Raw genomic sequence first — 25,464 nt, 5'->3', positions numbered from 1 at the left:
ACCCAACAATAAAAAAGGTAAGCACAAAAAACCTATTTTCTATAAAAGTCTTCACTTTAAAACCAGTTTGTGGCCTAAGCTCTTCATTTTGAAAGCATAGTTTAATATTGTGGTGGGAAAGAACCTGTAACTTTAGATATACAACTGTTTAACTTTCATTACACCTACAATCTAACAGAGTAGCTCTCTCATATCAGAAATAAGATACACTTTTTTCATGTACTCAAAAGACTGATGTAAATATTATAAGCAAAATGCAGAGGTGTAGCTGTTGACACAGTTTCAGCCCTGAAATTTACCCAGCAAGAACTGTGAGTTAGAGCTCGGTGTGGAGCAAAGCACCACTTCTGGGAACAACTGCACACTCCCGGTTTTGTGACAGGTCCTGTATTTTACTGCTTCTGATATGAAAACTCACAACTAAGCATCCTCACACTTGCTGTACTGGGATTTGCCAAAGTCCAGCTGCAGGACTAGCTGTATGTTTTACTTGTTCTAGGCCCTTCTTTTTGAAAACAGGGCAAGCCTGATATGAAGGGGTGCGAGTTTAGGAATTACTGGATTTCTTTTCATAGCTAGTCCTGTTTCTTCCAGTCATCCTCCCTCATTCAGCAATATGAAAATCCTCACACATTACTTATTAATTATTTTATTAATACATTTAAACAAATGTCTTTGGTTCAAAAAGACATAGCATGGTGCTTATTCCTTAACTTTTAATATAGAAGTCTACCTAAACCATAAAAATGAATAAGAAAGGCTGCAACTCTTACCCCCAAAACAATACCACTATGATTCCATACACTGAAGCACCAAGATTTATCTTTACTGGCAAAAATGGGGTCTGGAATACAAAAGTTAAGCCAAGATAACAGAAGGCCTAACAGAAAGGGGCATTGAAATATTTTATCAAAACTCACAGTGAAGTGGCAGCCAACTGAAATCAAAGATCATAAGAAAAGCTTTCTTGTTAATTGAAAGCAACATGAAATCCCTTTTCTACCACAAATGCACAGAGTAATCTAAACCAGCTCCAGCATACAGAAGATTGAATCCTTTGACAGAACTTCAGCCTTTCAGGTAACTGCCTGAAAACTCAACATGCTCCAAAGACGGTTTTTAGTGTCACAAATGAAGAATCTCTAATTAAATTTAAAAAAGTAAAAATACTTGCAGCCTGTAAGTTTAGCCCAGATTGGAATTCTGCAACAAGATACTCTTCCTTAAGTGTCTTTTTAAAGCGTGCCAAAACCATTAGTTAAAAGGATAATCTAAATAAAGCCATTGTTAAAAAAAAATAAAACTACACCATGCCATGGCTGGAACAGCTAAGGTAGGAACAGCAAGGAAGGATTATTTCCTGGCACAGTAACAAAGCAGCAGACTTAGTTTTCTCTCTCTCTCTTTTCATTACAGTATTAAACCTTCCCAATGTTCCCATATTCTGTTTTTCATCAGCTACCAGGTCACTTCACCAAATCTGATACTTGAGCCCAATTATGCAGGTGTAAGTAAGGATTCAGCTGCACTGAGGGCAACTGAATTCAGCAGCATAAGCAAGATCACTATCAGCCTACCTGTGCAAGACTGTACTAGAGCAAATCTTGGCTGGACATGTAATTTAATTCACCACTCTGATTCTGGATAAGCCCCAGACCTTCAAAACAATTACACTGCTGTCAGAGACAATGCTCACTGTCAGGTACAGGATTTCACTTGTGCACTGTTTCTCTGAAGAGACGAAGCCCTTAAATGCCAGGTACGCCCCTGCTTCTCAAGCCACCAGCTTCAACAGTTTCACAGCTCTTCCTAGAGTTTGTCCAAGTGTTTTTGGCCTATGTAAAAGCACTTGAATACAGCAAGTCTTCCCTGGCCACCGTGTTTCATCAAATAGAAACTTCCTCCTGCATTTTCCAACAAGACTCTCAAGTTTATAAAACAAAGCTGTAACACCTACATTACTTTTAAAGGTCTAGACCATACTTCTTGAGCTTCCCCTTGGAACACACTTGCAGAATTAAGGAATTTTGGACTAAGAATTCACTCACATGATAGAAACGTGACAGAAAAATCAAGAGGCACAGTGCAATACAGGGCTGATCAGAAACTAAAATAAATACGCAGCAGAAATTCAAGTCAGCAAACTCATGTTGAATAATGAAGTGGTGTTCCCCATACCTAAAATGTTCCAGGCTGTTAACCACCAGTACTGACTGCTCATAACTAGTTTCAGGACTTTGGCAGTTGAAACAGAAATAGCAGCCATTGAAATACTGATAGCTTTGATCATGAAAAACATTATTATGATTAGCATCTCGTGCCTATTTGCTCCAATCCCCTGAGACGTAAAATAAAACTACAAACATTTTCAAAGTTCCATGCCGAAAGTCTTCTCACTGTTAATCACACCCTTTGTACTTGAGGTTGTACTCTCAATTTCACTACCATTAACTCCACTCAAAACTGGTCTAAACAAGGTAAAGCTGATGTTCTCAACACCACATCACTACTTTGGTTCGAGCAATACTGAGAGGAGGCAGCAGCTGCTGACCTCAAACCAGAGGGCTAAGGAAAAAGAACTAGCCACAGATACACTCACAGGCAAAGCTACAGAAAGCAATGCAAGAATTTTAAGCCTACCACATCAGAGGGATACATAGCCAAATAACAAAAGGCACAGCTCCCTGAGCCTCCTAGCAAACTCCCACAATTAATTTGCTTCTCTTGAGTTAGTGAGAAAACTCAGCTCATGGAAGAACTCTGGTCAGCAGGTCTGGAGTAAAGACAGGCCAAGGACTGCACAGTTCAGGTTTGGGAAGGGGGAGCTATGTGTGTGCACAGTCCAGGGAGATGAGAGGGAGAAGGCATCACTCTCATCAGGCAGCAAATATCGTATCAGAGCCCCTGAAAATGACCTTGCCCAGCATTAGGGCAAGACAAAGTAAATTTGGCAGAGTTTAGAAAGCATGTCAATAATATAATAATGTGCATTTTACAAAAGGTGTGGCTGCTGTAGAGAGATACTATCCAATGAACTACTTAAAGCATTCCCTTCCACTTATTTTTTAAAAATATAGTGATTAGAGAACAAATACCTTTACAGATAGTTAGAGCAAGACAACAGAAGTAAGTTTGTACTGTTCTACACTTGTACTTTTAGCAGCTTATCTCCAGTCTTCCAGAGGTAAATAACAGCTCTAGTTGAAAGAAACCTTACAAGCAGCTACCAAATTCTGTAGATGAAAAGTCTGAAAAGAGGTTCATGTGCAAGTAAAGAAAGTTTGTTGTGGTAGAACGGCGCGGATGCCAACTCACCGTGTCCAAGCCCCTCGAGATCGTACCCGCGCTTCCACTTGGATTTACGGTACATAGGGAAAGGGGCCTGCTGCTGAGGGCGGTGCCAACAACGAGCTGAGAGCAGCTAGCTGCTAGTGCAGACACCACAACGATTTTCAACACTGTGAGAGAAAGCCAGAGGGAGACCACATGGTTAAGCCCCGTCCACATCAGCGATTGAGAACTGGCAGCTGGCAGAGAGGCAGGTAGGAGATGTACCTGTCACTCACAGCCACCACAAAGAATGGTTTTGTAGAGGTTGGCTCAGTGTCCCCTGGAATAAACGTGCCTTTGAACACAGCACATACCCTTGTCTTCAGCCAGTACTCCTAGAGCAAAGCAACTCAAATGCTCACTTCTGCTGCCAGGTGGTACGCTCAGGATCTACTGAAATTTAAGAATATGTTCTAGAATTATCCTGGATAAGGCGTGGTTTTACATTTACAGAAGACTGCCAGTTACAGGTCAGCATTAGACAACTGGCTGTGTGTTACCCAAAACCACGCAAAATAAAGGGATGAAAGGGCTGGCTTTAACTTCAAACTACTTAGAGTAAGAGGAGTTGGACCGGATGAACTCCAGAGTTGCCTTCACTGACAAACCTGGCCACTAGCACACAGGCATGAGCTTTGCATGCAAAGGCAGAAGCCTTGCACCACAGAGCTGTTATTTATCACCTTCTGCACGACTGCAGGAAGGCCTGAACTTAGCTGTTAGCCTGTAACAGGAGCACACTCTGCAGTTAAACACTTTTAAGGTGGAATAAAGCACTGCAAAAGTGCTTTAAAAAATAAAGCTTCCTGCAAAAGCAGCAGGCCTGCCTGCTACAGGGCAGAGGGTTCTGCACAGCCATGATTTCCACAGACCCACACCCTGAACTGTTTCTCAACTGGATTTATTCAGTGCCAAGTGCACCTGAACAGATGACAGGAACAAAGAGTTGGGACTGCCTTTCATGTGACTGTGTTCGTTGCCAGAAAAATAGTAAAATCATACTTCTAAATGCATGGGCTAATTAATAGTGAAATAACAGGAAATAAGGATTTATTTCTGAGCAGCACTTAAAAGCTATGTTAATTCTCAAAAAACAAGGAAACTTTACTCCCATTTTTAACTAGAGCTTATTTTGTTTTCTGTATACTACTCTTCTACTCAATTTATTTTGTTCTTTTAGCTAACACAAGTTATATTCATCAGTAACAAACTGCTCAGTACAGCAATAATCTTATTAGCAAGCATATGGAATTAAAACTAAGCTTATATGAAGGACGTTGTAAAATTTAGCTTGAAAACAAGCACAGTAACAGCAATAAATGAAAAAAATTAAAATTCTGTCTCAGTTACAAAAACACACTTGGAACAACCTATAGTTCTGCCTTCATCAAGGCTTAGTCATTTCCTGTAGGTTTCTTCTCAGTGCAGTGTTTTGTCTGCTCACATTAATGCCAGGTACCTCCATCATTGTTGCTGCACTAAAACCTGGGATACACCAACACTAACATAGTTCATGGAATTGTTGGAAATTGGAAATTGTTGGAAAACTCTTTCCCCAACAATTGTTCTGAACTGGTCACTTGGTTGCATGCTGGGGAAGCATCTTCTGACACTGCCTGTCAATGATAACCTGCAGAAACTGAACAGGTTTGTGTTCAAACAGAGACTCCAGAATGGGGAATGGAATGAGAGGACAGGTGTAGGTCACAAAATACAGTCTGTGAAGGTCGTGAGATAATATCTGATGATTGTCAAAGCTTAAGCAACATTCTCAAAGACTAAATAGCATCTCTGAGATGGAGTGAAGTCTGAACTAAACACCTGACTTAAAACTATATTTCAGCATAAGAGTGAGGCCTAAGAAAAACCACCAAGTGCCATGGTTAAGCTTACAATACAGACTAACTTGGAATTCCCACATACTTTAACCACAATGACTATTATTAGCAGGGAATGGAGAAGTCATTGTGATTTTAAGTCACTCTCTATCAAGAGAGACTCCCCCACTTAGATGTAGGTCTCTCAAGCACTGTGCAACTTTACCCTCTGCTAGAATTGTTAAACTTGCAAAGCAGAAACCAGAACAGGCTGCCATTTAATAAAAGCAGCCTCAGCACGAGGAGTGAAAGGGAAAACCCAGGCTTCACTGAATGCCACGCTGCTCCACATCAACACAATGGAGGGGAATCCTGTTCCACTCTGAGTGCTACGAGCCACCTGGCCAGAAGCCATGCTTATGCACAGCTACTTGGCCTTGAGGGTTGAAAATAAAAGATGAACAGCCAAAATTTGACGCCAGCAGACACAGCTGTCAGGCAGGGATCAGCAGACCTGAGGACTGTAGCATTAAAAATGCTCCAGCCCGCATTGGTTGGCAGTTTTGCACTTTATCCTATTCTTTTCCTCAGTTATTCCCTTCCTCTCTTTGTCTACCTACCATAATTCCTACTTGTGCTCTGCTTCTCTCCCCTACCTTTTCCTTTCTTGTCTCTTTGGAGTCCAAGGTCTTTCTGTCAGGCTTCTTTCTATTCATACAGCATGGAAATGCTGAAAAATCAAAGTTCACAATTTTTGGTATGTTCAGCTTCGTGTCTCAGGATTTTATAAAAATCAAGTTTCTTGAAAGACAGTTGACAGACTCAGCTTTTAACACCGTCCTCAGTCACAACCTATCAGTCAGTATTGAAGAAAAGTTCACAAATAATGCAGTGTGCTGATTTAGCTTCTACAAATGGAGAGTCTGGCCACTGCAGAGACATCTGATCTACAGCTCTCACTGACATGAACAGTCCCACGACACACAAATAAAGACTGTCATGGTTCTTCCCCAAACTTCTGCAGGGAAAAAACATTAGGATGACAGCAGATTGGATGGAACAGCTCTAAGAAAAATCAATAACAGTAACTGTAAAATCTAAAATTAAAGTAAGTCTGTTTTTGATGCTTTCAGTACACACAGTACATTAAATTTGGCATAAGCCCAATGGAACATGAAGTACTTGTGGACAATGTCTGCCAAGAGCTAGAAATATAGTCCTTAGTCTTTAAAGAACAAACAGAGAGTCTCAGTTCATTTTCTACTTTATGCATCTGAAAAAAAATTAAATCAAGGTGATCTTTCTGGGGGAACATTTGTATGAAATCTAATTGGCATGCTTTGTGCAATGCTGAATGGAACCCGTGCCCATTGGCAAAGAATAACTATTTGTCATTCTATAACCCGTTCCACTTGTGACAAAAGGTTACAAACAGATGTTAGACCTCCCCACATTCCAAAACACTCTGCTCTCCTGCTCAGCATCAGGTTTGTGCCTCACGTAAGCTCTCTGCCTGGTCCTCAGTCATGCTGACACTTCTAAACATCTGACACAGTGAAAGCAGAAGAAAAATGGGAAGCCTGAACAGAGGGAACTCATGCTGCACTATCATTTTTTTCACCCACTTTTCCATTTGTTGGTACTTCATTAGTTTACAAGCCTCAAAGCAGAGCAAGGTTTGATTAGTAACCGAATACTTATTTGCATTTCTGTAGCAGCCTCCAAACATTAACAAATTAAGCATCAACACACCTGTGAGTTCCTTACCTTTCTTAAAACAAGGACAAAAAACAAGAGACAAGCCTAACATCCATCAGGGGCCTTGGAGACACCATGCACCATCTCAGCACACAGGTTCCTCTCCCTGCCATCTCCTGCTTCCTGCACTCTTTCCCAGGTGAGCAGGAGAGTGGAGCACAGTTCCAGCTTTGTTACCTCTCGGCTGCAGCCCTGCCTTGGAAAACTGAAGTGGCAAGAGAAGAGGAGATAGGTAATGCTACACTTCACCCCAGCCCAAGGTGAGGCAAGAAACTTCTCATGCCATCTTAACTCTCCATGTCAGCCAAGCACTATCTGAATCTTTAAAGCGGTTATTTCTTGGTGATTGAGGCTTTGAAATATATAATGCAGCCAGATAAATTTGAATGCTACTCCTCCTCATTAAAAGCTGTAAAATAATAGCAGACATGTGATTATTTACATGATAATGTTCATGTCTCTCTATGACTGGTCTCTCTTGGCTTTAAAATAAGCATTAACTGTTCCCTCACCTTTTGGATCAGGCTCCTCTCTCTGCTCCTGCTTCTACACTGGCAACTTGAGCAAGTCCCTCTGCAAAGTTGGGGGAATAAGGGAAAGGCAGCAGAAAGTCTTGGAACATTCCCCTCTTAATGCAGTGGTTCTTCTTGCTGTCTAAGCATTTATCAGAAGAGTGACATATGAAGGCTTATTTCAGTGAGGAAAAAATTAAATAGCCTATATATATATATCGGCATAGGAATTCTAAAGTAGTTTCTGTATCTAAATCACAAATGGTTTATAAGCCCACACTTTTTACTACGGCACCCTGATCTTTCTCAGCCAGCAGTGAGAGGTACAAGAAACTACTCTAAGTTCACATCTGCTGCTCAGAAACCCTCTGACAAAGCTAAAATACTGGCCATAGCATTGACTGCATAAATACGTACACGTGCAAGAAAAAAAAAAGGATAAAAATAAAAGCTATTTGTGCATTTATTTGCCTGTGTGATCAAGCTGAGTTCCTTAACTTCAGCAGGTGGCTGACAGTCTTAATAAAGTAATACATCCCTTCTTTTAAAAAGGACAAGAGAGAAAACCTCACCCAGCTGTTACTTTCACCATGGCACTGTCCAGCCCTCAGGAACAACCTTGAGCAGTTCACAGAAACCTCACCCAACAGGCAACAGCTCATGCTGCACCAAAAAGGAAAGCCCAACTGGAAAGATATTTCACATCCACCAAATGCAGCACCTAATAAGTACTAAAACAACTGATGTGGGCTACCAGCAGCATGGCAATTGCCTTATTACAAAAGAAAAAAACAAAGAACAAAGATCTAGTATGATGAATCCACCTACCGCAGGAATCAAGAGAAGATGACTTGGCCGTGAAAGTCATCTAAGTACAAAGGGGTGATCACCTGTCTTCAGACTAATATGCATTACAATGTAATTTGTCTAAGGCTTGGTCTGCTAATCCCAGGATACAAAGTGCAGTTATAAATACATATGATATGTATATCTATCTATATGTATGTATGCATATTAAAACACAATCTTTTAACTTTAAGAGGCACAAGGACAGCAGATTGGAGCAGGAAGCAGTGTTTATCTCAAGTGTCAGTATTATCACGACAAATTTGCCTCAACATTATCATGTGAGAAAAAGAACAAATGAAACATTAGGTGTCTGCTCTTGGGCCTTCTGGTTCTCTGCACTGCCTACTGAAGAACTGTCACACCTCTGCCCTGTTAAAAAGCAGTTTTTAAACCAACTGTCTCAAAGTTTCAGGCCATTCGAGCTGGTTCCCTCCCAGCCCTTTATTGAAAGTACATTAAATAAATACCTCCACAACGAGAGGTGCTGAAATTAGGAGTTCCCACAATGACTTGTTTTCCAGCTGGACTATTACCTTCTCCCCTTGTAACTGTTCAATTGCACAGACAATGTGCTCATGCCACTTGTGGGCACGATGCAGTTTTCTGTGGACTTCTGAAAGCAGCATCCTAAATCTGAAACCTAATTACCAGGAAAGCTTGATGGTGAGGATGAAAACAGCAGCATTGACTGAACAGTCCATAACTCTGGCTTCTCAAGTTTTAAGTCAACTACTCTGGTTTCCTACATAGGAGGAACTCCACCAGCTTCTATCAGAAGATTCTGTAGCATGTTCCTAAATTCAAAAGATGGCAGCAGCCCAGTAAAAAGGAGTCAGATCCAAACCCAAGAGGGAGCACATATCTTACCCTCTAGTATCAGTAAGAGTTGATGCCACTTCACTCTCTTGTACTTCAGCACAAGAAGTTCAAAGGCATCTTTTGCTAACCCTAAAGTACAGCAGCAATCTAAACACAGCAACTCAAATACCTACCTGCATTTATTTTCTTTCACATTGAGCCATCAGCATATTCAAAGTGGCTCAGCAAAAAAGTAAACCAAGCCAAAACAAAGAAAAAATATTAATGGGAAACGATAGAACTGACATTTTCAGAATACACCAGTTTATCCCAAGAGGTGCATTAAGAAAGCAAAATGAGCAACAAGTTCTTTAAAAGTAAGTAAATTACTTATAGTAAGCCTCAACATATGATGAATTGTGCATTTCTAACCCTAACCTAATACCAAATAAACGGTTCAGCTCCATGGATCTGACATAAGGATCATGGCTTATTTTCCCTGTTGAAATGTGTGTTAAATCATGATTAAGACAATAATTATTCTTGTAAAAATATAGTATGGGACTACAACTGCTTGAGGTAAGTGGAGAGGATATCAAAGTAGCATGAGACAAAAATCTCAGTATACGTATTAACACTTAAAGAGAAGAGGAGCCTTGAGATCTCTTAGCAGAAATTCTTCAGGGACCACTTTTATCATTTAACATGAACAATTTGTCTTAGGACAAAGAAAATACAGATGCAGTACTCAAGTTCGTATGATTTTAAAAATCAAGTCCTTACTGTTTAATACTGCTAGACTATCAAAAGCAGAAGGATCTGGCAACAGAGAAGTGGCACTTTGGGGCAGACCTGCAGCTGTCGGAAGGGCATGATCCCAGCACAAGGAAAGGAACTACAAACACATATGGAACCCCAAGCCTCACTCTGTGACTGGTTAAACCTTGCCTCAGAGTGTCCCAAAGGATGTGATCTTTAAGGAGGCCCTATGTGCAGGCTGCACAGGCACATGAGCTCCCTTTCCCAAAGCCCACAGTTCTCCAGACATCTCTGATCAATTCCTGGGCAAAGCTGGGTGAAACATTTCAAGCTGGACCCAACCCAGAGATGCCAGCCTGACTGCCCTGACCCAAAGAACAATGAAGCCATGAGAGGTTTTGGCCCAGATCAAGGGTTACCATCCATGGGGATAAGCTGGCAGGGACAAAGCAACCCAACAGCTGCAACTTTCCAGTTGCTCCCTACGTGGTTCAGATAATGAAGCAGCAACACTGAAGAGACAAGCAGGACAGTGTGAGAGGTACAAATCACATCACCAAGTTCCTTCTCACTACGCCCTCACAAATTCTTGCAGGCCTTGAGCTCCACACCAATGTCAAATCTCAACAGTCTTCTCAACAAAAATCATATCAGTGCCCTCAAATTCAATCTCTATTCCCTACCTTGTCCATAAAGTAAGGAAAATAGGTACCCCAGCTCAGAAAATTTTTAAACATTTGTAATGAAACCCAAAGGGTTGTATAGTTACAGAAACATTACATACTTGAAACACAAGCAGCTGAGTACATCCAGACAGATGAATCAATGGGGAGTGGAAGGACAAAAAATCATTGATGATGGTCTACTTAAAAGAAAATTCTGGCTAGGCAGGGATTTGTGTTTTATTACTTTTCTGGGTTTTGGTTGCTTTAGGTTTTGGGGTTTTTTGTTTGTTTGCTGTTTTGTACCTTCAAGTCCTAGCTCCAACAAACTATCCCCCAGAGAACCCTACTTGACTAACTTACTCCAAGCCCATAACCTGCAAGTACCTACACATTTATATACCTCATTCAATCAAAACTTCAACCACTCCACAAAATATCATTATCTAGTAGCTATTCCTATTATTAACTACCCTTAATAATAACAAAAAAAAATTCCAGAGATCATTTCTGCTTTGGGCCTTTTTAGCTATAGCTTTTCAATACCTCCCTTGCTGTTCACACATATATATACACACCCTGATATAGCCAGACCTGCATCTCCCTGCCCCAAATATCTCTGTACTATTAAAAAAAACCCCAACTTCTCACAAGTAATGCTTTTCCCTCTTCTAAAAACACATTTATGCAAATAATTTCTACAAACAGGGCTGGCACAGAAAAACATCTGGCTGGCATAGCTGTCTAGCCAACATCAAGGCAGACCAAGAGCATTTTGAGCCAACACTGACACACATCCAAAGTCTTCTACAACATACACAGGTGAACAAGGAAAGTGAGTGTGAATTGAACCAATCTTCTTCCTGACAGAAATATAATTACTGGACTGGAGTAAGAGGTTTTGACCGCTCCTAATCTAAAAACTGCAATACAGCTTTAATTAGAGGAGTAAAATTATAGGATACTCCCAATCCTGAAACCACAGCCAGAAACTCACTGCAAGGTTTAGTCCACTCTGCTATAGAGCACGAGATCCAAACTCAAAATTCAGCATTTACATAAGTACCATGGGTGGCAGTCAAGTCACTGTGATTAAATCCAGTGGCGTGGATTAAAACCAAGGTCAGCAGATTAACTTTTATTACCTGTTCATGAACTGAGCCGTGCTCCTGCATGGCAGGCTCCAGAGGACACCATCAATCCTTAACCAAACGCTCCCAGGCAGGCACTGCATTCAGCCTCAACCAAACAAGCTGCTGACTCCTTCACACTTGAGCCCACGTCCCCAAATGCCACCTCACATGCCAGCCAGGAGACACTGCTGGAGCAGGACTGGCATTGGTGAGCACCTACCCCCAGCAGAGGAAAACAGCTTTCTCCTGCAAAGCCTGTAGTTTCCACTCAACTATTTCACAATCACTCATCACCACAGGGTTACTCCAGAAAGGTCACTTGGAGCAGCTGGGAACACTTGGTGCTCCAAATCATGTCACATGGGTCACAAAAAGAAGGGCATGGCATAGGGCTCACCTAGGTAACCCAAAAGCTGTGCACTCACTCGTGCAAAGCACCCAAGAACCTCTGCCTACCTGAAGAAAAAGTTTCTTTTCAAACCAATACATATACAGGATACTTGTAAAAGAACATACTCACAGTGTGCAAGACTCTCATTTTTTCTGCAAATCAAGTCACTGTCAAAGAATTTTTACTGCTTTCAGCAGAAGGCAGAAACAAGGTAGAGCTTGCTTTTTTTATAAGTTTCAGGAGGATTTCTAGCAGGACAAAGAGCTTCCACCCTTTTGAACTTGAAAGGCAGGATTTCGAATACATACATTCAAACATTTTTAAACAAGAAACACAACCACTAGTGACTACCAATTGCCACATCCATTACAAAACATTAAGGCCACAAAAAATGTGTCATGATGCCACCTTATTGCCCCAGCCCACCCCCAAGCACCCACAGCAGCACCGGGACAGGGAAATGCACCCCCTGAAAGGCACAAAGCACCTCAGGTTCTGCCCAACCAACACAATTTTTCACAACTAAATTGCTATTTTACCTTCTTCCCCATTAATCTTTTCGCCCAGGTAGACAAACTGGGCCTGACTGGAGATACAATATTAATTTCATTAGGACTGGGGAACCACAGCAGGAGTGTGAAACTTCCTGGTGCATCCTGCCAGCTGGGAGATGGAAAGGAAACAGAAACAAGATCAGATGGAAACATGCTCACTTTTTTTCCACTGAAACTCAGCAGCATTCAGAGGTGCTCGACCTACTTCCTATGCCATGTCTTTGCTGTCACTTCCTCTGACAGTTTGTCAGCATGCCTGTGAATCTGGAGATTAGGGAATGAATGTCTAGGAGGTAAAAGAGCCGGGCTTTTTCCTCCTGCTGTTCAGTCAAAACTTTTGCAATCTAACCAGCAAGGCGCACAGTGACCAGCCAGCAACAAGTACCTCCAATTACTGGCATCCAGTTGGAATTGCTAATTAACTGTGTAATTTTGCTCACAAGAATGCACTCAAAGGTGACTGATTTCTCATGAAACATCCTCATTCTCCCTTTTTTAGCTCAGGGCATGGATTAGCATCCACAAAGGGCTTTGGGTTTTCCGCTTCCCTGTATTCCAGAGCTCCTGTCTGAAAAGACATTTTATACCAAAAAATACTTGTAATTAGCTCCTTACAGATGAATAAGAGTTTTAAATACCACTGCCTCCAAGCACATGATCCTCTATTTTGCACCTACAAACACAGCCACTAGCTATAAATGCTGAAGTGAAAGGATCCTGTTTTCCATGCCTGATCTCTTATTAGAAACCAATATTGCTACCAAAATACAAAATGGTTGGCAGCATTAAGCTCTTCTTTAACTGAAATACTAGTAGTTACCCAAAATGTTAATTCCTAAGCTGAACACGAGCACGGTGACCTGCTGTGTTGAGAAACACATTCCGGTGTTTAGTAAGAAGGGAAACATTCACGAGGCACACGTTACCAGACTTTACTCAGCGTAACACTAGGTGCTCCTACATGTTTAATTCATTTGAAATAGGAGATGCTGAAGCTTAAGGTACCCAGTAGCAACCTACATACAACCCAAATGCATTCCTAAAGCTTCCTGCCAGGCAATTCACACGACTTCAAAGACTTAGGACACTTCTCCTGCACAGCACCAAAGAGAGTTTAATTTTCCCCACCACCCATGCTCGATTTTCAACAAATCATGCTTTTTCTTGGGGGGGAAAGGGGGAAGTATCCCAGGCAGACGTCTGAACTTTGGCTCTACATTTTTTACTCCAAAATTGTCGGCCTAAAACATCACAAAGCCACACAGACCACACAACAACGCGTGCAAAGGAAGATCTGGGCAGCCTGCTCATCACCGCTAACCTACAGGCGCCTTCTGGAACAAAAAAGCAACCCAAGATGTATCATCAACAGGTCATCTGGCTGCTTCTTTGTGGGGAAAAAAAAATTCGAAATGCTGCTGAACAGAAACCGGAAACAGCCTTTTGTTTCCCCCCGTGTCTCCCCGCCTCCAATACGGGTTCAAAATGGAAAAAAAAACCCAAAAAACCCCACCAACAAAAAACCCTATCGTCCTTCAGATGCAGAAGCGCCAGCTTCTAGCTAGCTGAAAGGCTTTGTGATTTTCCTTGCCGAGAAGTGTTTTTTCAAGGCAGAGGAGTCACAGAAAAAAAAAACCAACCTAACGGGGGTGGCCTTTAAGGCCAGAAACACCAGCATTACAGCTAGACTGCTTTTTGCTCCCATGTATTCCAGAAGCTGCATTTTGCAGAGGTGAAGTAGCTGCAGTTTTTGAGGTGGCAGTAAAAACAAAAACAAAGGGGGTGGTGAGGAGGGAGGACAGAAAAATGCTTCCGGTATAAAAACGTAACTAATTCAAAATATACCCTTTATCAGATGAAAATTATTCCGCTGAAAACACAACTGCTCCTTCTCTCCCCTGCCTTTTGAATATCTACTCTACAGCTGTTGCAGGCAGAAATGTCCCCCTCATACTAGACCCTCCTGAAAACGCATTATTTAACTAGGGGAAAACAAGAGGGAAAAGAAAAACCGGACACAAGTTGCGCTGGACGGCGGGCTGCTCACAAAAGAGCCAGGGCTGAGGAGACGGGAGAGGAACCCTGCAATTCCCCCAAGAAGCTTCAAATTAAAGACACAGCTTACCCACCGCCCAGCTGGATTTTTTTTTTTCCCAGAGTAAAACACATCAAATTTGGAATAGCTAGGGATTAAAAAAAAAAAATCCGAAGAAAAAGAAGCAAGCTTTCCCACCAAGACCTTTCAGGTTAAGAACAGCCAAACAAAATCCCCCTTTGTTTTGTTGTCACCCGCCTGCGTGCTGCTCCCATTCCGCGCTCCGGCACGGGAGGCTGCGATCAATGGACTTGGCGGGGGGAGAACTCGTTCTTAACCCCACAAAAAATATACATATAACACCACCGCTTCAAAAAAAAAAAAAACAAAACCCACCCCCCGAATTCAACTCCGGTTCAGGTATTGAGCGACTCTTTTTTTTCCCCCCTATTTATTTATTTTTTCAGTGATGTTTTTCCCGAGGACAGCCGCTCCATGACAAAGAGCTTCCCCAGCACACCCAGCCCCAGAGCGGGGCCAACTCCGGGTGGGTGGGAAGCAAAAAAAAAAAAAAAAAAAGAAAGAAAATAAAATAAGACAAAAAAACTTCCCAAACGCCGGTGGGGGAAAAAAAAGGAAAAAATAAATGGAGAATTACTGCAGAAAGAAACACAACAAGGGAGCCCTGCGAGGCGCAATACAAAGCGCGCAGGGCGGCGGGAGGGGAGGAAGGAGCCCGAGGAAGGCAGGAAGGGGGAAGGCCCCGGGCAGGCCCCCCACCCCTTCGATAGCGGCGTGTGGATGGGGCTCTGTCGCGACAGGCGCGATACTCACCGCGGGGAGGAAGGAAACGCGCAGCAGAGGCACCCCACGCCGGCAGGCCGGGAGCGGGGGAAGCGGCAGCCTCAGCCTCCTCGCGGCCGCGCGGAGGGCGATAGCTCCGACCGGGCGACAAAGCAGGAAGGCTCAGAGCGCTCACCTCCGGCCGGCAGGGCTCCGGCGGGCCGGTGCTGCGAGCTACAGACCGGGGAAGCAGCGGCCGGGGAGAAGAGAGGAGAAGAAGCGGAGGGACGGCGCCAGCTCCGCCGCCTTCACACCGACTGCCGCGCACCGCCCCGCCCCGCCCCGCCCCACCGCGCGCCACACCGCGGGGCGGGGCCGGCCCGGCCCCGCCCCCTTCCCGCCCCGGGGCATGGCGGGAGTTGTAGTCCCGTGGCCCCGCCCCGCGCTGAGCGCAGCCCGTGTGCCCGCGCACCTGTGTGCAGGTGTGTGTCACAGTGGGCAGGTGTGTGTCCCTTGTGCAGGTGTGTGTCCCTCTGTGCAGGTGTGTGTGCCTTGTGCAGATGTCTGTCCCTCTGTGCAGGTGTGTGTCACAGTGTGCAGATGTGTCCCCGTGTGCAGGTGTGTGTCCCTTGTGCAGGTGTGTGTCCTTTTGTGCAGGTGTGTCCCTGTGTGTAGGTGTGATCCTGTGTGCAGGCGTGTGTCCTCATGTGCAGGCGTGTGTCCCTTGTGCAGGTGTCTGTTCCTTGTGCAGGTGTCTGTTCCTTGTGCAGGTGTGTGTCACAGTGTGCAGGTGTGTGTCCCTTGTGCAGGTGTGTGTCCCTTGTGCAGGTGTGTGTCACAGTGTGCAGGCGTGTGTCCTCATGTGCAGGCGTGTGTCCTTCTGTGCAGGCGTGTGTCCTCATGTGCAGGCATGTGTCCTTCTGTGCAGGCGTGTGTCCTCATGTGCAGGCGTGTGTCCTTTTGTGCAGGTGTGTCCCTTGTGCAGGTGTGTGTCCCCGTGTGCAGGCGTGTGTCCTCATGTGCAGGCGTGTGTCCCTTGTGCAGGTGTGTGTCCCTTGTGCAGGTGTGTGTCCTTTTGTGCAGGTGTCTGTTCCTTTGTGCAGGTGTCCAGCATAAGAAGGACACGGAACTGTTGGAGCAAGTCCAGAGAAGGGCCATGAAGTTGATAAGAGGATTGGAGTACTTCCCACACGAAGAGAGGCTGAGAAAGTTGGGGCTGTTCAGCCCAGAGAAGAGAAGGTTGTGTGGAGAACTCACAGCAACCTTCCAGGACTTTGAGGGGAACCTTCAGAGGAGCCAGAGAAGCTGTAGCAACAGGACAAGGAGTGATGGGTACAAACTGAAAGAGAGGAAATTTAGGTTGGATCTTAGGAAGAGTTTTTTAAGTGTGAGAGGAGTGAGACACTGGAACAGGCTGCCCAGGGACGTTGTGGATAGCCCAATCCTGGCAGTGTTCAAAGCCAGGCTGGACACGACCTTCAGCCACCTGGTCTAATGGAAGGTGTCCCTGCCCAGGGCAGGGTGTTGGAACTAGATGATCTTTAAGGTCCTTTCCAAATCCTTAACATTCTGCAATTCCACGTGTGCATGTGTGTGTGTACATTTACATACTTATGTATGTAAATAAAAAAATATATGTATGTATATATTTCAACTGAAAGACGCTCCTAGCCATGTAAAGAAAGACTATATTAATGCTTTATGTTTTCCACAGCTTAACAGAAATCACAGCCTTGATGTGGTCTTCAATTTTTTTTCTTTTCTGTGGTGAGAAAGATTTTTAAGGGAAATGGAAGTTTTTATCAACACAACATTCAGAAAATGACATGGTCTTGCCCCAGCATGACCCAAAATGGAGATTCTTTCGTAATCATCACACCATGAGCTGCTGAAGAATTATCCAGGGTCAGAAATACTAGTGGTGCCGGGCTGTGTAAACTCTACTCATCATTACCCTGAGTTTCACTGGCCCTGGGGTTTTTAAGGCGAGATTAAGAGATATACCTCGAAGCTCCCAGATTATAAGAACAAAAGGGGTCTGGTTGATCATCCCTCATGATCTCTGGTGTAACCCTACACATCCCAAAAATAGCTTTGTCCTCCAAGGCATTATTCTTTTGAAACACCTGAGATAAAAATAGCCCTTTTGGTAAGTTTGCCACACCCCAGCTTTTGGTGGCTGCTGCAAACAAAGCCCGGTATTAGAACTGAGCTCTCCTCACAGCATTTATTGGCTTGCCTTTGGATTTGCTGTAACTTTGTTCCCCGTGCTCGGCAGCTCATTGTTCCCTGCCATCTTTCCAACCCAGGTATTTACACCCTCCTGATTGGGGGATGCTTCAGTCTCCTTGTTGGAACCCTGGGCACTGAGAATTTCAGACTTTCTGTGCTCACAGGCACTGACCCCCAAGCAAACACTGCATTGACCTGAGGGCTTGGAGAAGGCTCCCAAAATTGAATGATAGCACTGGGATTGTGGGTGTGGAGTTTGAATAGAAGAGTGTGACATCACAGGGTGGAAAACCTAGAGTTTAAGGGTTTAGAATACAGTAATATATATAAAGCAAGATGGAGGATTTAGAGATAGGCTAATCCTTCCTTTTCACCTTGCTCTCCATGGGTCTGGGTGGTGTTTTGTAATTGAGTAGTAGAGTCCTCATTGCGGGCCAGGGGTGGTTGGGTATTGTGTTAAAAGTAAAAATAATTTAGGTGTCATTTCATAATTGGGCAGTTTGTGCTTAAAAGGCCTTGTAGAGAGATGGATATGGCTTCATTTTTACCTTGTTGGCTAGAAGTGCTGTAGAACTCACAGTTTGTGAGACTCTAATATAAATAAGAATCAACAAACAACTGAATCTGAACAAGAAACACCATCTCAAGTATTTAATCCTGACTCTGGCAGAAAAGAAGATTAAACACACCATCTCCTTTTTGCTGAGCTCCCATTACTGGCATCCCCTCATCCTTGGCTATGGTGCAGGTCAGACCCTCACCCCTGAGCAGGAGCCTGCCCCTCATGTCCCCACAGCTGCAGGAGGTCCCCACGGGGCTCAGGCACTCACGAGGGGGTGAGGAGCAGCAAGGAGCACACGTGCAGGGACAGGGCAGGTGACAGCAGAGGGGAGGCGTGGGTGGGGAAGCTCCTGGCTCCAACTGTGACATGGAAAACCTGCTGAGTGCCGCCTGCCAGCGAGTCATGTCCCAAGCCAGGGAGCAGGTGCTTCCTTTCCAGAGACGGTGGGCAAAAGTTGAAGGAAATGGGATGGGGAAGTGATGCCTTAAGTTTCAGCTTTCGTGTTTTCCAGGTTCTGTGCTGCCCAGGGGTGCAGCTCTGAGCTCACAGTCAGGGTCACTCAGCTCTTCACAAAGCAGGGACACAAAACAAATCCTTTTCCTGCTGCACACCAAGGACAACTTTCAGCCCCAAAAGCACAAACAAGGGTGGCTGGAGGGAGGAACAAGAAGGATGGGACCTCACAACCTGAAGCTGGAATTGGACAATTAAACCCCAATATGCAAATGGACCAAAACTTATAAAAATGTGAGACTTTGTGACCGTTTGTCCATTTTTGTGACCATTCTTAGTCCATTTTGGGCGTAGCCCTAGTCAGGCTCTTGTCCTGCCCAAGGTGTATCCTGGAGGCCTTTCAATAAATCCCAACTTTATTCTCTGGCTCTGCCCAGTCTCTGTTCCAGCTCAGCCTTCCCAAGGCATCAGAAGAAGGCAAGGGATAGGTGGAAAACCTCTGCAGCCATGGACAGGCCTCACGCTGGCATGAGTGGCTGCTGCCTGAGCCCTGCCTGCTGCCTGACGTGCCCAGAGCTTTGCCTGTCATGAATCACCTGCCACACGTGTGATGCAACACGACAGTGGTAACAGATCTCATTATTATCCAATTTACATGGGGAAACTGGGGTGTGGAGAGGTGAATATTATGCCTGGGGCGTACTGAGACCAGATTACAGAAGGCCTCACGCTGCCATCCCATGCTCACTTTACTAAGCTATATAGGAATTAGGTGCAGCTGGCAGAAACAGACACAGAGTACGCTGAGGAAAGCCTGGGGGGAGAGAATGAGCTTGGAATTCACAATACAGAGCCTTGCCCCTAGCATTTGTGTCCTGCCACGACAAGTAGCTCCTCCTGCTGTGTTGAGTGGGGTCCCCTTCAGCTCCCAAGAGCTGCTCCAGCTTGCTGCCCCACGCTGTGCTCTTCTGTAGCATCTGATGTGTTTCTCCCTTTGTCCCTTGGGAGGCTCTTTCCTGGTTTTTCCTGGCCATGCCACCCTCCTGCAGAAGGCAAAATGATGATGAGAGATTTCCAATATCCCAGCACCCAATCCCTTCTTATATCGAGGCAAGCATTTATCCTTTGCACAACCCCCTGGTTTAGCACTGCTCTTGGTTCCCTTTTCATCTCGGTCCTGCCTCAGGGTTCATTTCCTCCTCAAAGACGTTTCAGAGGAAGCTTAAGAGGCAAATCAGCGTTACAAAACATTCCTCCTGTAGAAGAAAAAATTTTCAGAAAGCTTTTCTCTCCTTACTTGAAAAAAAAAAGAGGAAACAGATGGGTTTGGGGACTCTTTTCAGTATTTCCTTATATTTAACACATGTCCCTTGCTATGGAAAAGGGGCAATCACCACTGACAGCTTTAAGTCCTCTGCGACGTGCCCAGAGGTCTGGAGAAGCTGGTGCTAAAAACTGGGCTTCAGAACTCAGCTCCTTGCTGGCAGGAAGCCTGGGGGCTGCTTTTCCCTCTGATCTTGCCATGTACCCTTGTACCATAAGCTTGTACCACTACGTGGAGAGACAGCAGGAGGCTGAAACATAAAATTCTCAATGTTCTGGGGGAGTCAAGCTGGTCTGAGGTGACCCAGCACCATAATTCATTGGAGGAGGAATGGTAAGCAGGTAGAGCTTTGCTGACCCATCTCATTTCACGCCGGCTTTCCCCTCCCAGCACTGAAACTCGGAGCTGCGGCTCAGAGAACTGGAGTTCTGAAATAATCTTTGATATTTAAACAACTATTTTCTGTTTCCTGACAGCCACACGCTGTTCCAGTGATCGTGTAGAACAGGCACTCTGAGTCAGAGGCAAAATAAAGTGACACATGGTCCCCTCTAATGTTCCCATCAGAGCACGTATCGTCCTGTGATCTCACTGGAGCAACCAGGAAACAGCAAAGGCTCTTGGCCAGGTTTCTGTGCTGCTCTCGACTGCATATGGCCCCAACAGCAACAAGTTCATTCACACCTCACCGCCCCTGTCTATATTATTAAATAAAATGATCCCCAGCCAGAGTGGCTTGGCTGGGCTCAGGGCCATGCTACTAAACACTGCATCCCCTGAAGCACCAGGACCAGGCCAAAAGTCTTCAGTGCATCTCCTGGCCATGCCCAGATCATTTTTCAGACCTGGGCTGCCAAGTTCAGCCTGCCAGGATACTTCACCAAGTCCTCCCCAAAACCTTGGAGAGGGCCCTCATTCCTGGGGGAGAACCTGTGTCTCCAAGGGGTGTCCTCGCGCTTCTTTAAACCGGCTGCCTCTCTGGGTTAAAAAACTGAAGTTCTCATCACCTTTCTCATCCAGCCCATAGGATTCCAAGGGATTCAAACCTACACCCAGGCAAATTTCAGTGGGGACTGATGCTGCTGGGACTGAGCATGATGACAGGGTGCTGGGCAGTGCCACAACATGCTGCAATTCCTGCCTGCGTGGGTAATCAGAGCGGCTCAGTGCCACGAGCTGTGATTAAGTCATTAGTCAGTCGCGTGAAAATATTTGAGATTACAAGTCCATGCTGAGCTCCTTCTTGGAAGGGTTGAGAAAATGAACATTTAGCTCCGGTGGACACGAGGTCAGGGCTTGTCAAACACAAGGCACGGCGCTGTCACCCCGAGCGCAGACACCGGCCCGACCGTCAGGTGCTGGGCTTTTCCAAAGGAGCGCACTAATTCCTTCACAAACCCAGCCTCGGGTTCATCAGGGGCTAATCACCAAATCCTTGTAGGAAAACTGAAACCCCTCGAGCCTGGCAGGTGATTCTCTCTTTTCCATGCCCGGTGGTGTGCGCTTGCACCTGCGCTCAGGCAGAGTAAAAGGGGGTGGCTGTGCAATCACCCGCGATCAATCAGGCCGACGGCGCACGCCGATTAAATTATGTTCTTCCACCAAGTTCTCAGAAATGTAATTTGCTTTAGAGTTAATAAGCAAATACCTACCCTCTCAAAGTGTATTTGCAGAGCTGTAAAATCAAGGGGCACTTCATAGAGGCAGAGAGGAGGGAGGGAGAGAAGGATGGAGCTGTGGTACCAGCAGTGTTTCATCAGGATGCTGCTGGAGTGTCACAGGAGTCAGCCACCTGGATGGACATGTGTCAGTCCCCCTGACATACATACATTAATTAATCAATTAATTCATTACATGGAACAAAAATTGTAGTCCTTTCAGAGGACCTCCCTTTGAATACAACTGCAGAAGAGGAGGTTTAAGCAGAACACGGAGCCTCCTGCTGTCCCTTCGCTGAGGACAGGGTTGCACCCCGTGGGCTCTGGGATATATTTCATTGCTTGTCCCTGAATGTGGATCTGGAGGGAAAGTTTGTTCAGCATTTGCAGTGATTTCTCCACCAGCTGAGCCCTGCTTGGTGCAGTAAGCAAGACCCCCTCCAGCAGCTCCCAGGTGCACCTCTGGGGTTGCTCAGGTGGGAGAAGGTGCTTGGCTGCTGCTCAGCATCACAGCTCTCTTCCCATGGACCATGTGAACACACATCCCAGCTGTCCCAGACATCCAGTCTCAAAATTAAAGTCTTTCTTCTCCCTCCCCCCCTCCCTCCCTTCTTTTCCTTTTGTTCTTCTCCAAAACACGATCTCTCAAGCTGTCGTGAGGAAGGACACACATGCATTTTCCCAAGGAGGGGGACACAGAAGCCTCTCCCCCTCAGCCAACCCACAGCACAACCCGAAAAATGGAGGAGGCAGGTGTCACTTGAGCAAGGCACATTCAAATGCCTTTAATGAGGCGAAATGAAAACACCACGCGTTGCTCGCTACAGCTGCTGCAGCAGTCTGGAGGGTGAAGTAGTAAAAAAATCAGTACACAATCAGCATGTGAGTGCTCCCAGCACCCACAGGATGGGTCCAGTTTATAGACTGGCTGAAGAAACAAAAGATTTTGAGTCCTTGAGAACACACAGAAACACAGATGTATATGGTTTTGCTTGTATTCAGTACATGCAGCCAATTTTTTTTCCCTTTCTTTGGCTTTTTTTTTGGCTTTTTTTTTCTCCCCCTCTGCATGTCATGGAAAAAAAATCCTCTGCTTTCTGCCTGAGAACTCATCTGCCAGAAGGCCTGCTTGTTGTAGCTATGATTTAAGCCACATGAGCTGGCTGCGTGGTAACAGTGATACTCTTCCTTCGGCTTTCTCACTCGAGCAATGTGATTAACACAGTGATTTCTGGATGGCTTAAGTCTGTCAAGCCAAGGAAGGAGTTCAAGGGAAGGAGGCCACCATGGGCTCTCTCACAACAAGGCTTGTTTAATCGTTGCTCCAGGGAGATTTGCAGCCAGGACCTGATTGTGAGTCCCCCTGAGGCCAGGCTGGCATGGCCACCTTCAACCCTTCGTTTTGAGGGTTGTGAGATGCCTGCAAAAAGTCCCACGGTGGCCTGGCTGTGGCTGGGCTCACCAGCAGCACCCAAAGGGAGGCTCAGACACCCCTGGTGACGTGGGTGACCTTTCTGGGGAAGGAATTTAAAGGCTCCTACCAGCTACAGAGGTGTTGGGCAATGAGCTTCCAGAGCCGTATTCCGAGCATTTCAAACCTCTCATTTTCTCCATTCAGCTGAGGGGTCCTATGGGACAGACCTGTGAGCTGCTCTTGATCTTTCTTCTCTACATCTGCCAGTGCCCATTGTGTTTGCCCCTTCTCTGGGGCCTGCATCTGGATTCTACCAAACGGTTTGGGGCTTCTCTTTGCTTTTCAGGGCACCCACTGGATTTTGGAGTTAGTATTCGGCCATTCACAGCCATGTTTCATTCCTGGACCAACATGACTGATATCAAATCCCCTTGCTCTCACCTGAAGGAATCAAAACGTTTTCTGGCGATGCTCTTTGATTTGCAGCCACTGAACTCCATTTGGCATGATCTTGTCCTTTCACCTGGGAAAACTTCCCTCCCTCAGCTCCTCGGTTTCACCTGGGCTCTCCTGAAGGAAATCTCTGGGGTGTTGTAGAGGGAAAAGCCCTGCTCTGAAGGTGCCTGCAGGCTCGGGGTACGGCAGCCTGCTGCAGCCCAGGATGAATCAGAGCTGTGAAAGCACAGGCTCGCTAGCAGGAGCCAGCATCCCGCCTTCCTAGCAAGTGCTCAGCTCTGCCTGCCCACCAGCCACGACTCTGGGGGCTCTACTGTGTCCAGCATCATCCTGAGGAAGATGAAACACCGTTCAACCCACTCCTGGTGGTCTTTGCCAGAAGCTCACCACCACCAAATGGCCTAAAAATGGCTTGGGGGTGATGAATGGCCCCTGAAACACACTGGCTGTGTCTGTGACAATGAAATAACCTGTTCCAGAGCCTCAGCATCACTTTGGAGCAGGCTGGTGAACTCAAGCACTGACCAGGCATGGGTAGGAATTAGTGTGAGCTGGAGACCACTCAGAGGCAGCACTTTGGATGGAGTTACCTCCTTTGACAGCAGTAGGATGTTGCCAGCTGGACTCAGGACTGGGAAGCCACCCACAACACACTTGATTTGTTAATATATGTGTTGTCTTTGGGGCTTGCTGATGGCCCCAAAGCCACTGGTGTGAGCCAAGCTCATCCTCTTCCTCAGTGCTGGCAGCACTGATGCTCCTCGGGAGGAGCGACCAATGTGATGCCCACCAAGCCAAGGTTCACAGCCATCAGAAACGAGGCTTTCCCAGCAGCAAAACTAGAAAGTGGAGGGGAAAACCTGTAGTTTTCAAAAACCTCATCCCCTAATTGTGCAAAAAGGGGAAGAGAAATGAAATGGCCGTGGAATGCCTCGTGAGTCACTCAGACACACCAAGGTGTGGTGTGACAGAGCTTGGCAGATCCACCCTGCTGCCCCCACGGCTGGGGCCAAGCAGTTTCTCGGGGCTGGGTGTTGACACTGTTCTGGGTACAGCAGGGACCAGCTGCTGCCCACCCCTGGCCTTGGCAGACCCCATCCCTTGCGTTTCTCTGGGATAGGGCACACAGGGACAGCTGACAGTGTTGTCTTCTACCACCCAGCCAACCAAAGAGAATAACAAAAAACTGCAGAAGCAACGTGAGCAAAGCATCAGAGAGGCGAGAAGGAGGATTTTTTTCTGGATGCAGACTCAAAGCAAAGCTGGGCTTTGAACCCCTGTGAGGCCAGGAAATGTAGGTGCAGTGTCTGCGCCTGGTTCTGGTGGCAGCAATTCTCGCTACATAGCAACAGTTGTTATGTAGCTATAATACTTGGCAACTTTCAGGGCACTTGAGAAATCTTAATTAATCTGCACATCAGCCTTGTCAGGTAGGCAGCTAAATATTTTCACCTGTGCTTTATAGCTTGGGAAGTGAGACCAGGAGAAAAAAGGAAAAGCAGCAGTTTGTCACAGCACAAGCAGCTGCCAACATGAGGGTAGAGCTCAGCAACTGAGCAGGAGAGCTGATGCAAAGGAAGACCAAAGGAAAACCAGACAGTGCATCAGGGGATTCAAAGGAAGCACCTAGTTTTCAATCCAGTGAAGCAAACCTCGGAAGGACTTCTCTGCTGTTGGCACTGGCATTTCACAACTCAGTTTAATTACACTAATCATTTTGATGATGACTCCTGACATTCACCTTCATTAGCCACTGTCGGCCACGCTGAGCTGCTGTGACTTCAGAGCTATCAATGTCTGCTTTAAATAACCCATGAGTAAAATCAGCTGGGAGACAGTGTGTCTGGACTCTCCTCAGGCATAGCCTGCATGGAGGTGGCTGGGAATGCAAGACTGAAGCCAAAACTGCAGTTTAACCCTGGCTGAGCATAGGCTTGATCTTTCTCTGGGTGTCTTGGGGTGGGGAGAGCTCTCCTCTCTGGCA

At 45.7% G+C, this 25,464-nt stretch overlaps 1 protein-coding gene across 2 annotated transcripts in view; it reads right to left on the bottom strand.

Annotated features, from left to right (window-relative positions):
• PELI1 (pellino E3 ubiquitin protein ligase 1) overlaps window positions 1-15,798 on the bottom strand; it is a 41,487-nt gene extending 25,689 nt beyond the window's left edge. Inside the window, exons 1-2 of one of the 2 annotated variants that reach the window (XM_063391584.1) lie at window positions 15,433-15,573; window positions 3,316-3,458 (exon numbers count right to left, since the gene is read on the bottom strand). In XM_063391584.1, coding sequence (XP_063247654.1) covers window positions 3,316-3,370 — 55 coding nt within the window. In that variant the 5' untranslated portion in view covers window positions 3,371-3,458; window positions 15,433-15,573. Of the gene's footprint in view, window positions 1-3,315; window positions 3,459-15,432 lie in introns of both variants that reach the window. The other variant, XM_063391585.1, reaches the window with a different exon arrangement.
• Window positions 15,799-25,464: the final 9,666 nt, after the last annotated feature.

The sequence above is a fragment of the Prinia subflava genome, chromosome 2 (genome assembly GCF_021018805.1).
Source record: "Prinia subflava isolate CZ2003 ecotype Zambia chromosome 2, Cam_Psub_1.2, whole genome shotgun sequence".
NCBI classification, from domain to species: domain Eukaryota; kingdom Metazoa; phylum Chordata; class Aves; order Passeriformes; family Cisticolidae; genus Prinia; species Prinia subflava.
This window is presented reverse-complemented; position numbering and strand designations above follow the sequence as displayed.